We start from the raw sequence: 12,043 nt of genomic DNA, 5'->3' as shown, positions 1-12,043 counted from the left end.
GCCAAAGGGGTACTCTCTACAATGTGGATTGGAATTGACCTGATAATCGATCATGTCGAATGACAACGAGGGATGAAGAACGCTGCTGCTTCTGAAAAGTGGTCCCCTGATTTAAGTTTCTCTTTGATCGGGTGACGCGACTGCCACAAACCGTCCCAGAGTTGTACGAGTAGATATGACGTAGCATGAGATTGTGTAACTCGCTCATTCGTCATGCATTTCATTTTCCTATTTGATTTGCGTGTTTGTTCACTTTTTCAACTGTTCAAGGAAAGAAACAGTTGTTTCTCATTCAATACTACCCTCATTCATTCGCTCACATATTTGAAAGCATCGATCAACAGCATAAAGATATCATGTCAGCACCAACACCAGAAGCTACAGGTGTAAGGCAACGAGCCAATAAGATGGAAGCTGAGGAAAGCAATAATCCGTAAGTGACATTCATACGTCTCAGTTTACGACGAACAGTTTTGCATGATTGCAGTGTTGTCTGGTGGGAAGAGTATATCTCGTCACTCAGAACCGTACTTGCCTGCTGGAGTATATGCCAAGAGCTAACTTGGGGTATGCGAAATATCCAATAGCGCATCTCTATCCGCTAATCCATCGAAGAAAGTTCAAAGAAACAAACCTCAAGTGAAACCTCCTTTTATTGATATGTCCATGAACAGATTGTGAGTTTTCATTTCATTTGATTTGACTTATCTCTATCGCAAGGATTACATCTAAAAATTTTGAAAATCTATAAACAGCCTCACATACCTTGTATTATCACTCTTCCTCATTCTCGGTTTTTACGTATGGCGATTCGTATCTTGGGCTCATCAAGTAGGAGGTTATTGGGCTGTCTTGACTGGAAATCATAGGACTCCTGTATCAGTAGCTGCTGCGGATGCAGCTAGTGCAGCCGCAAGCATCAAGAGCGCTTCAGGACAATCTTCAACGAGCGTTGATCCGAAATCCATTGCTGTGAGTTCCTTCGTTCTGTATATCTATTAGCCTCTAGCGGCTCTATATCCAAATCGCATGATCTGGCTGACGTCAAATCTCACTTTTTATCTATTTCCTGTCAATGTTATTAGGCTAGACCAACCGGATCAGGTAAAACACCAGAAGACGATATCCAATCTCAAATTTACGCATTAGCAGCTTCGCTCGGAATCAAGCCAGCAGAATTATCAGCTGCTATTAGACCTTTGGTTGATCCTTCCATTCCTGATCCAGCTGCTCAAGCTAAACATGAAGCTGAGTTATTGAAAGCTCAAGTAGAAGCTAAAGCAGTTGAACATGAAGCTAAAGCTAAAGAAACTACCGGTGGAGTCTTGGATATCTTGGGTGAAGCTCTCTTAGATTAAATCAAATTTAAAGGTTCATCATGATAGAGAAAGGGGGGAATTCGTGCGTCCAATAGCATGTGAAGACAAAGTAAAGGCCAAGTCAAGGACGAAGGAGAGAAAACGAGATATCTGGGTAATACAATCATTACATCCTTATATGTTGATTGAAACAAAACAAATTTCATATTTCTCATATAACGACTTAGATACGTATATAAGTAGCATGCATCAACGAATGTATCAAGCTTAGATTCAAGGTCATCTAGAAGTGGGTATAGTATATTTTCGTTTCCCTTTCGTTTCTCAACTTGAGATTACTGTTTCTTGAGATCTACAAGCTAATGCTCATAGTATCACGTTGAGTTATTCGTCTTCTTCTACTTCTACTTTGAACCAGTCAAATCAGCTGGGAAACCAGCGAAATCTTGTTGATCAGTAACATTTTGACCATTCTTGGTATATGAGATTCGCATTCGTAATCTTATTGAAGCCTAAAAATGCGGCGCAGCGCATGTCAGCTTGAACAGATGTCGCAGATTTGTATAGTCGAGAGAAAGAGGACTCACACCTGCAGGAGCATGTATTCTCATTTGTTGAGTTTCAGTTGAACCAGAAGATATTTCAGTCGAAGACATAGCTTGCATTTGTAGTTGTTGTGTCTGTTTCCAAAGGTCATCTCGGTCAGCTGCTTCTCATACCGAAAGGGAGGTGGTAATGTTGAAACTCACTTTAGGTACTGCTACTTGAAAATTCACACTACCTACACTTTCTCCTGAAGTAGCTTGGAATCTAGCTAGGATTTGTATGACTCCAGGTTGGTTTGGTGCTACTTTCGGTGTCAAAGTGATTCTCAATCCGTTTTTCTCGTATGCAGTATAGGTTTGTAATTGTTTAGCTTGAGATTGAAGTTGAGGTGGAGGAGCGGCAGGAGCTGAAGCCGATGAGGATGGAGTAACAAGATCGAATAATGATCCTGTTCCTGAAGACGATTGCACAGGAGGAGAAGAGATGGATGTCGGTTGATTTGAAGTGGGCGCTGATGTCGGAGTATTTTCAAATAGTGACATTATATCTGCTGCTGCTGATCTGGTCTGAGCTTGTCCATTAGGTGCAGGTGTCGTTGAAGGTGAAGATAAATCAGAAGATCCAGTTCCGAATATATCAGCTAAAAGATCTTGAGTTGATGGTCCTGATGATGACGATGAAGCATCGTTTGGTGAAGCAGTTATATCGTCTCCTATTAGATCCACGACTGTATCTTTGTCGGTTCGTGTTGATCCAACGGGTTTACGTTCGCTCACTGAACAGCATTTAGTCAGCCCTGATCCTCAGTCAAAGTCGAACAACGTCCTGTGCATAGCTGGACGACGACCTGCGGGATGTGATCCAAATCCCACTCACCAGTACCCATCATGGTAGTTCTGATTTCAGGAGGAGGCATTCTTTCCAGTACGCCCATTTTGACATCTCTCAATCCGAGTAAACTACCGAATTCTACGGATCTCTGTTGAATTTCTAATTCCAAGTTACTTGAAAAGTTGGCTAATATCTCAGCGATACGATCTTGGTTTGTCGATTGGTTTGGAGTCGACAATTCTGCGAACCGAACTGATAATTTGGAAAGAGCCGTTAAGACGAATTGTCGAATCAAGGTGTTTGTATATGGTGATGAGAGAACAAGCTGAAGTAAATCAATTATATCTGTATCGTTGACCTGCCATGAGACGCAGAACGTTAGCTTCCTGTACTGAAAGAAAAGCGCAATATCCAACTTTATGCTTACCTGTTTGACTTCCTCGCCGTCATCGATAGAACCACCTTGTAACAGCACATCACCAAATTCACCAATGATCCACACAGCAGCAAGAGTTAGACTCTCCTGCGAGAGGTCGCTGGATAAGGCGGCATATAATCGTTGTGCAGTGTAGAATTGAAGTTCGGGTGTGTGGCACGTCAGTCGAATGAAGGCAGCTAGAATTTCCTCGCGGACATAATTTCCAGCCTAGAAGGTAATTACATCAGCATCAAAACGTATTCCATTAACAGTATCTTCAGTACCCTCGTGACGAAGCAACGTGACTTACCAGCTTCAGGACTCTCAACACCGTATCGATCTGCCATCGCTTGTTAGGGGCAAATCTTTCCGCTCCTAAACAAATTTGAGTGGTCATTCCAAGTTTGAACTCGTTATCTGCCACTTCCAAAAACGAGAGTAGTTCTCTAGTCATGACTCTAACATTTCCTTCATTCACCAACGCATAAGTTAATTCGAGAGCACGCCTTCGAATGGAGATATCGCCATCTCTCAAACAATCTAAAATGGTATTTCGATGTCTTTGAACAGCGTTTGTATCGATTCCAACTACTTTATTCAAAGTATTCAAAGCGACGTATCTAAAGTCAAATATTCCCCCCAAAAAGTCAGCCTCCTGCAATATTCACTCTTCTCATAGCGGGGCTTTACTCACCTTATATTGTTATCACGGTTAGTCAAAAACTTTCCTAAAATATTGATGGCCATAACTCTCAATCCACTATCGGCCTCAATCTCTAAAACAGTTAAGACAGTTTCGTACAAAATCGAGTTTCCAACATTCTTGGTGCTATCCGTATTCGTGGCTACTTGAGCTAATATATCGTTCATTGTTTCTGAGGCTGTTGGATCTCCTTTTCCTAATAATCGAAGTAATCTCAATATTTTCACTTGTAAGAATGGATCTGTTATTCCTAATACATCATGTTCCGCACTGTATCCTGTCGTGACTAGATTTTTGAGATGTTTTACCAATAGTCCAGTTGCCTATCAAAAGGGCGAGTTCCTGTCAGCTCACCGAATCTATGGCGTATCGTAGAAATGTATCGTGCTATTCCTCTTTCCTGACATGGTCACAAAGTGCACTACTTTTCAGAAACTCACTTTGCGGAACTCGTCACAGACTCTTTCATCACCTTCACACATTTCAGTGATCAGCGTGATTCCAGCAAGGAGAACACCATGATTCCTATCTTGAAGAAGGGATTTCGCTTTGGAGACGAAATGATCCATTAGATCAGGTACTCGTCGAATAATTCTTAAAGCACATAACGCAGCCTAGAGCACAATGAGGATATTAGCTTGAAGTCAACTATATTGAAAGAAGACATGAGAGAAGCTGCGCACTCACCTTCTTTCTGATGTATGTATTACTACTTCCTAAGAGCTTTTCAACCTCATTGGCTAGATCTCGAGACATCTCTTCGGAAGAAATATTGGCGAATGTACAAAGAGCTAAACCAACGGCATACATGTTGGAGTGATTCATATCGCTGCGATTTGAAGATACAGGGTCAGCGTTTCCCTAATGGATGTAGACACATTCTATCGTATCTGCTTCGCCTGTCTTTGCCCAATGGTCCTTTACTTCACTAAACCCACCACCAATTGAGATCCGAAAAAATTAGATTATCCCACTCACTTTTTCAAACTGTTAGTGACTAAAGTCAAGACCTCTTGATTTTCATCCAATAACAACATGATACCCAGATATCCTAATCTCTTATCGGCGAATCTTGGTGAAGCTACCAATTTCAGACATTCTATTTGACCGAAATGTGCAGGATATCCTAACATGTGAATGTAAAGTAATTTGGCAATATTGTTATATCTGGTGAAAGAATCTTCTTCTTTGAAGGAGGTCTAAATAGTGACCATTACCGCAAAAGAAGCAGGAATGAGAATCGTTGTTATACAAGTCAGCAGGCGAATTTGTGGTATTTGATACGACAAAGGCGAAGGCAGATGAAGTAAAGGAAGAAAGCTATGTCAACAATGTCCTCATAGAGATAGGGGTTCATGATTTGCACTCACTCGAACAGCAGCTGATTCCTTTTGAATCACTGATCTCTCATCTGCCAGAGTCTACAATGTTGCACGTAAGTCCATAGCCTTTGTGAATTCGTGACTTCGTCTAACCATATAACTTACCTTGCATGACCTAATGGCCTTGATCAACGCTACGTGTCAAATGAAAGTCAGCTTGACTGTAACCTATTTACAAAAGTGCTGTGGCTAACCTTTTAGATTATAGTGCCCGCTCATGATGCTCGTTATGTCCTCTCGATCGGGCGGGTATACTCTGGAACGGACGATTAGGTGATATGAAGAGGTTCTAGTGTTATATATGAAGGGTTTATTGCTGTTCACCAACAACCTCATCTAAGAAAGGTTAACATCAAGCGACCACGCGACGATTCAATCCAGCGGGATCAAATGATTGTGATTATGTAATATACAATATGAGATAAATGCGCGTCATACTATTATTACTATTACCATCAACCCAAATCGTCCTCAAAAATTGATTGTAAACATTGCTCATCTTCATCCTGATTCCCATCTCCCAAGCAGCACACCATCGAGTAACCCTCACCAGAATGTCACCTCTCAACATATTCATCACGACTTGGAATACTGGACTGCAAGGTTCGAAAGCGCAATCACAAGATTTGACAAGTTGGTTATTACCTGTCTTACAAAATACAGCGAATGATCCTGAACTGCCTCAAGGTATAATACCTGATTTATATGCTATCGGTGTACAAGAACTACTACCTGTTCATCTAGCATGTAAGTCCAGTCTCATTGTGGACAGTCTGGTTGTAAGGCTGATTCATCTCCATCCTCTTCGATTGTAGTGGCAGGCCTAAGTCGACCTGTCCTTTCGATATTGACCGAGAGAATACAATCATTACTCTCATCTCATGCTACCTCCCTCTCGTCAGAGAAGATACCAGAGAAATTCAAGTTGGTCTCAAGAGTATCTCATGTAGGTGTAGCATTATGGATATTCGCAAGGGAGAAAACAATGGAAGGTAGATTAGGTAAAACTTTGACGTCAAGTTTGGGTTTATGGTACGGTGGAATGGGAAATAAAAGTGCTGTGGGTGTTAGATTACCTATACGTCGAGGTAAAGAAGGTGGATGGGAAGTATTGACGTGAGTTTCCAAGTATTTCAGCATCTTGACGTCAAAGAAAGCGGATATCTGATGGAACAGCATAGAGCTGATCTATTCAGGGCATTCCCATAATACAGATTCGTTAATGCACATCTTGAAGCACACGATAAAAACCTATCACGTCGAAATGCACAATATGAAAATATCCTTTCATCTTTGGTGTTTCAACCTTCCGATCCTCTCGCGGAACCATATCAGATCTTCGATAGTTCGCACGTATTCATCATCGGTGATCTGAACTACAGACTCTCAAGTCAACCACCAACAGGGTATCTAAGGGATGGAAAGAAGAATGATGATGTTCTGACCTTGGAGAAACAGAGATTCGAAATGGTCGATCTTGATACGTTACGAAAAGAACAGAGAGAAGGTAGAGTTTTCGGTGGTCTCAGGGAAGGCGATTTAACTAGATTCGCTCCTACTTATAAGAGGATCGTAGGACAAGTTGAAGGTTATAGCAAGTAAGTGAAATAGCTTTTGTGCTTACTAGCACTTGCAATAGACAGCTGTCATGATCTTCATCATATCTAGACTACAGCTGATACTAGATGTTTCTAGGAAACGAATACCAGGATGGACAGATCGTATCTTATTTGCATCACATACCGATCCTTCTCATTTGTTTTCACCCCAAGCATATCTCACACCCACAATACCTTCAGGACCCGAAAGTACGACTAAAATAATACACTTCTCTTCAACTCCCGAGTTGACAATATCGGATCATAAACCTGTTCACGCAGTTATACTATTACCTCCTCCAGAACATTCATCCCCCGCACCACACCTGTCGCCAGTATTACCACCTGTACCATCACCTCATAGCCCTCGTCCAGCACCCACGTCAAAAGAAGTATTATTGGCTTGGAAATTGATGGGTTCTCTACTGGATAGACTGATAGGTTGGCCTTGGTGTTTACTTGTCGCTTTAGGTGGAGGTAATGATAAGACTGGTCTGGGTGTCAGTGCTTTCTTGGCTATGATTTGGGGTGTATGGTGGTCTGGCGTATGGTCTGCTTGAAACAGGTTCTTTATTCGCTTTATAATATGACATGGATGTATGATTGGTTTGGTTCCTCTTTGAAGTGTGTGAAACACCAAATAAACAATCTTCCCCACACTTGATTGGACCCCCATGTGGAGATCAACATTTTGATCCGGTACGGAAATTGCCGAAGAACCGATGAGATGATCGAATCATGAAACTGATGACCACAATGTCCTTGTGACCACATCGCGTCAACGTAGAAGGGGGATATATATATATATATATATATAGCTGTCTATCACACATTTAATCCTCACCAACAGTGTACTTTCTCTCCAACAGATACAGATACAGATACAGTAGACAGCATGCCTCCTCCAGTAGCATCAAGAGCATCTATCCTCAGATTGTTATCCCTGACATCGAATCAAGGTTGTCGGGGATGCGGTAGGACTCATTCTGCTCTTGATCATCATGCTCACTCGCCTGGTCATGGTCATAGTCATGGACATGGATATGGACATGGTGGTAGAAGAGGAATGGCTACTCCTGTTGAGAAAGCTATCAGGGGTCCTCCACCTGGAAATACAGATTATGCTTTTGAGGTGAGTGGTTTTGCAAATGATCATCACTGGTAAAAATGGGGAGTCAGACGATGGGATAATCATTTTATGATAAAGGGTCATGGTTAATATACTGATCTCAATTGTGATATATCCCTGATACAACTCCATCTTTCTGCCCCATCTTTCCATCTCTCTCACCCCCACTCCCCTACTGCTCTATCATCCGTTTCTCCATGATAGATGGCAGCATCAACACTTCGATTCGGACCATTTGCAACACAAGAAGTAGGAATGGATCTATCCAATATGATCAAACAACTTCCAGCTGCAGATAGATCTCAAGCGAAGATTGGTGTATTTACCGATCCAAATGTAGTCAGATTACCAGTGATGGAAGTTGTTGAAGAGAGTTTAATGAGAGAAGGATTAAATTGGGTTGTTTGGGATAAATGTTCTGTTGAACCTACAGATAAATCATGGGAGGTAAGTCTACATCTTAGCTCTTGACCGGACGGATCAAATCCAACATACCGATTACAAGCTCTTTACGTGCTTCACTCGTTATAGCAATCGTTCATTTTTTTAGTTCTTCAGTCCATTTTCTATCTAAGATGAATGTCATAGGACTAGGACTACTCTCGTCGCTGACACTATCCCCGATCTTTATTTAGGAAGCGATAGATTTCGCGCGATCGTCACATATAACCCACTTTTTAGCTGTGGGAGGTGGATCTTCGATGGATACAGCAAAAGCCGCAAATTTATTCACCAATTATCCCGAAGCTGATTTATACGAATTTATCAACGCTCCTATTGGAAGAGGTAAACCAATCGAGAAGAAATTAAGTCCTCTAATCGCTAGTGAGTAACATATCATCACCTCGATGTTCATTTGGATGATAAGATAGCTGATAGTCTCTTCCTACTATCCTTCCTAGTCCCTACTACCGCTGTTAGTGATTCCCTCAATGCCTAGATTCGGGGTGTAACTGACATTTGTCATTTCGTGATACGTAGGGTACCGGATCTGAAACCACCGGTACAGCTATCCTTGATATACCTTCGTTACAATTCAAGACTGGTATAGCTTCTAGAGCTCTCAAACCTACTTTAGGTATCGTAGATTTGAATAATACAGCTACTTGTCCTAAAGAAGTTGCTATCGCTGCTGGATTAGATGTTCTTTTCCATTCTCTCGAGAGTGAGTAGAGCTTGTTCCTGTCCGTTCAAAAGACATCGACTGGCTTTGGTATACAGAGTCTTCACATCAGCTGATGACAAATCTAGGTTGGACCGCCGTTCCATATTATGAAAGAACACCTAGGCCAGCTAATCCCATCATGAGGCGTAAGCTCAAACGTTTGACTGGGAACAAGGTTGTTCAGCTGATCAAGATTTACTTCTTCCAGCTGCCTATCAAGGATCTAATCCCATTTCAGACATCTTCTCCAAATGGGCTTTGGAAACTACCATCAAATACCTACCTAGAATCGCTAAAGATGCATTTGGGGATGAAGAAGCTAGAGCTCAGATGTTACTGGCTGCTAGTACGGCAGGTATAGGATTCGGTAATGCTGGTGTACACATGTGTGTGAGTAACTTATTTTATTGCACATTAACATGTATATCTATGTCAAATCCGAGCAGGGATGAGAGCTGACTTGATTTTCCTCGATTGTAGCACGCATTCTCGTATCCTATTTCATCGTTGAATAAAGGACGTCCAAGCGATTTGCAATATCATCATCCGTCTTATTCACCTAAGATCCCGTTAATCCCACATGGAGTGGCTGTATCTTTGACCGCACCTGCAGTGTTCAACTTCACGGCACCCTCGTCACCTTCACGACATAAAGAAGCATTGGCACTTTTCTTAGGTAAAGATAGAGCTCATGAATTGACCAATATAAGAGATGAGGATGTCGGTAAGGCATTAAGCGAAGAAATCAAGAAGTTCCTGGATCTGGTTGAAGTTCCGAGGGGTCTGGAGAAAGTAGGATATAAATCCGATGATATCACAAAGGTAAGTTCCATCATACAGAATCTCCCTTGTGCTGAACTGAGATCCATTGATCCATGTACTGACGATATTCGCCAATGATATAGCTTGTTGAAGGTTGTTTACCACAAAGAAGAGTGTTGGATTTAGCCCCTGTTTTGGCAAAAGACAACTTGGCTCAGGAGAAAGAACAATTAGCTAAGATTGTTGAAAACTCGCTGAACTGGTAGGAATCGATAATTGGAATCAAAACAAACTCAGTATTTGGTATTTGGTATTGTATTCATGTTACATGAAAGATGGACGAAGTATAACGGACGGAGACAGAAGGATCATCTTTTTCACATGCATTGTATGTTCCAAAGAATTCTGACCTAGAGAGGACTCAATGAGTTGTAAAGGTCGCTAACGCACGGATTATCTTCGGACGATGAATACGTCCATGCGGCGGTCACGATTTATCACAGTTTAATTTGATAGTTGTTCAGAGATATACTTATCTGTCGTTGGATTCTTCCTTTGTTCTTCAATCCTTCCCCTTCTTCCTTTTCTTCATCCTCTTCCTCTTCATCTCTCATTCCTTTTCGACATTTATGTCAGATTATCCAAGTACTAATCAATACAGCAAGATATCGATTCCTACGAGATCTGCGTTTGTGAGTTCACTTTGATACCTCCCGCGATGAATTCTTCGAACCTCGGGCCGTCCATTCAAGTTCAAAGAAGCTGAGTTGATTGATTACCAAGATACAGATTCAGGGTCTTCATTTCAAGATGGACAACGAATCTATCAATCCATTCCATAATCTCTCCGCTGGTATGCCATCAGGTTGCACAGGTTCGGTATCAAAGAAATATGTCGATTCTTTCAGATTATGCCAGAATGGACCATCTTACCTTGCCCCAGATTTTCGGACCAATTATCTCCTACCCAAATTCACCGAGCCGAAGCAACCAAATCTTCAGCTCCCAATCGAGATAGTAGAACTCATCATTTCCTTTGCGGATAATTCGACCATTTGTCGATTCATGCGAGTTTCGAAACTGACCCACACATTGTCCTTTCCCAAATTATACAAGTCAATTGATATTAAAAAGGAGAACTCTGATCAACTATTTTGGGGTTTTCTACGAAGTTACAACCCTACTCGAAGCAACAAGGAAAGTGTCAATCCAAGTCTCACTTCCACTTTCATGGCTCGAGTAGGAGACAGGTCAGGATTACTTCTCTGGCCTGATGTACCATTTCCTTTAGAAGGACAACACACACAAATAGAAGATAGCTTCATGGGTCTTTCCGAGCAAATGATGGAAAACAAAATCCACCTTTTTGGCTTCACTTGAATCCTTAAGATCCGCTCAGTTCCAAGCGAAACCTTTTGTCAAGATGTGCAAGCTTGTTTCAATATGAGACTAAGAAGAGAAGGAGGTTTTTATATGGGAACTATCTTCTCCTCAGCCGAAAAATTGATCATCACTCAAAAAGTCATCTTTAACTTGGCCGATTGGCAAGATAAATATCTCTCCCATCATCCTCTCTTAGATGTGTTGGAATGTCTCATCAAACCTGCTCATCTATGTATCACCCTTCCTCGGTGGACTCGAGAGAATGACACAAATTACGCTTCTACCAGAATGCGATATTATCGAGCCTTCTGTGGTACGAATCTAGACATTCGGATTAAAGAGATCGAGGACAATTTCCGAAGAACCAAAGATGTGGGACCTATTCTCATCGTGAACACGATATTATCTGCATTGCACCCAAAAACATTATGTTTACACAGCGTCACCGATCAAGATCTCTCTTTTTTCGCTGACGAAATCGAAAACCTCGATGAGATCCGAGTCTTCACGAGTGAATGTGCATGTAAACCACTTCTCTCTGGGCAAGACTCTCATCCTTGCTATCATCCTGTCAGTAAGCAATGCAGAACACAGCAGATGGCTTCACTCATTTCGACTGACGAGGAACAAAAGTCTTACCCGTCCAGGTCTACAGAGTTTATATGGAAACGAGAAGAATTAGAACGCCATCATTACGACCTTCAAGACGTACGAGATAAAGTACAAGATACGATAAGATATCCACGAGCGTCTGCTGAGTTTCAACAATCGTTCAAGTTCGCCATCAATATTGACGATGATGCAGAC

At 41.7% G+C, this 12,043-nt stretch overlaps 4 protein-coding genes across 4 annotated transcripts; 3 read left to right on the top strand and 1 right to left on the bottom strand.

The window, feature by feature from the left end:
* Positions 1 to 356: 356 nt before the first annotated feature.
* On the top strand, positions 357 to 1,358 carry IL334_003214 (uncharacterized protein; the record flags this gene model as incomplete). The annotated part of the gene is made up of 4 exons (XM_062934950.1): positions 357 to 433; positions 588 to 677; positions 756 to 972; positions 1,086 to 1,358. The coding sequence occupies 4 exons, from the start codon at positions 357 to 359 to the stop codon at positions 1,356 to 1,358; spliced, it is 657 nt and encodes a 218-aa protein (XP_062791001.1).
* A 365-nt stretch (positions 1,359 to 1,723) lies between these two features.
* Positions 1,724 to 5,418, bottom strand: IL334_003213 (uncharacterized protein; the record flags this gene model as incomplete). The annotated part of the gene is made up of 13 exons (XM_062934949.1): positions 1,724 to 1,831; positions 1,907 to 1,999; positions 2,069 to 2,640; positions 2,742 to 3,054; positions 3,124 to 3,342; positions 3,425 to 3,734; positions 3,809 to 4,140; positions 4,258 to 4,431; positions 4,505 to 4,646; positions 4,796 to 5,016; positions 5,188 to 5,238; positions 5,305 to 5,333; positions 5,394 to 5,418. 13 exons carry the CDS (start codon positions 5,416 to 5,418, stop codon positions 1,724 to 1,726), a joined length of 2,589 nt encoding a protein of 862 aa, XP_062791000.1.
* A 335-nt stretch (positions 5,419 to 5,753) lies between these two features.
* IL334_003212 (uncharacterized protein) lies at positions 5,754 to 7,357 on the top strand (the record flags this gene model as incomplete). The annotated part of the gene is made up of 4 exons (XM_062934948.1): positions 5,754 to 5,946; positions 6,015 to 6,315; positions 6,414 to 6,797; positions 6,895 to 7,357. 4 exons carry the CDS (start codon positions 5,754 to 5,756, stop codon positions 7,355 to 7,357), a joined length of 1,341 nt encoding a protein of 446 aa, XP_062790999.1.
* Positions 7,358 to 7,692: 335 nt separating this feature from the next.
* IL334_003211 (uncharacterized protein) lies at positions 7,693 to 10,119 on the top strand (the record flags this gene model as incomplete). The annotated part of the gene is made up of 9 exons (XM_062934947.1): positions 7,693 to 7,929; positions 8,131 to 8,373; positions 8,562 to 8,751; positions 8,829 to 8,842; positions 8,908 to 9,091; positions 9,178 to 9,237; positions 9,300 to 9,481; positions 9,572 to 9,913; positions 9,997 to 10,119. 9 exons carry the CDS (start codon positions 7,693 to 7,695, stop codon positions 10,117 to 10,119), a joined length of 1,575 nt encoding a protein of 524 aa, XP_062790998.1.
* Between the last annotated feature and the right edge of the window lie 1,924 nt (positions 10,120 to 12,043).

This window comes from Kwoniella shivajii, chromosome 4 (genome assembly GCF_035658355.1).
Source record: "Kwoniella shivajii chromosome 4, complete sequence".
NCBI lineage: Eukaryota > Fungi > Basidiomycota > Tremellomycetes > Tremellales > Cryptococcaceae > Kwoniella > Kwoniella shivajii.
The sequence above is the reverse complement of the archived record's forward strand: the minus strand, read 5'-3'. Positions and strand labels throughout refer to the sequence as shown.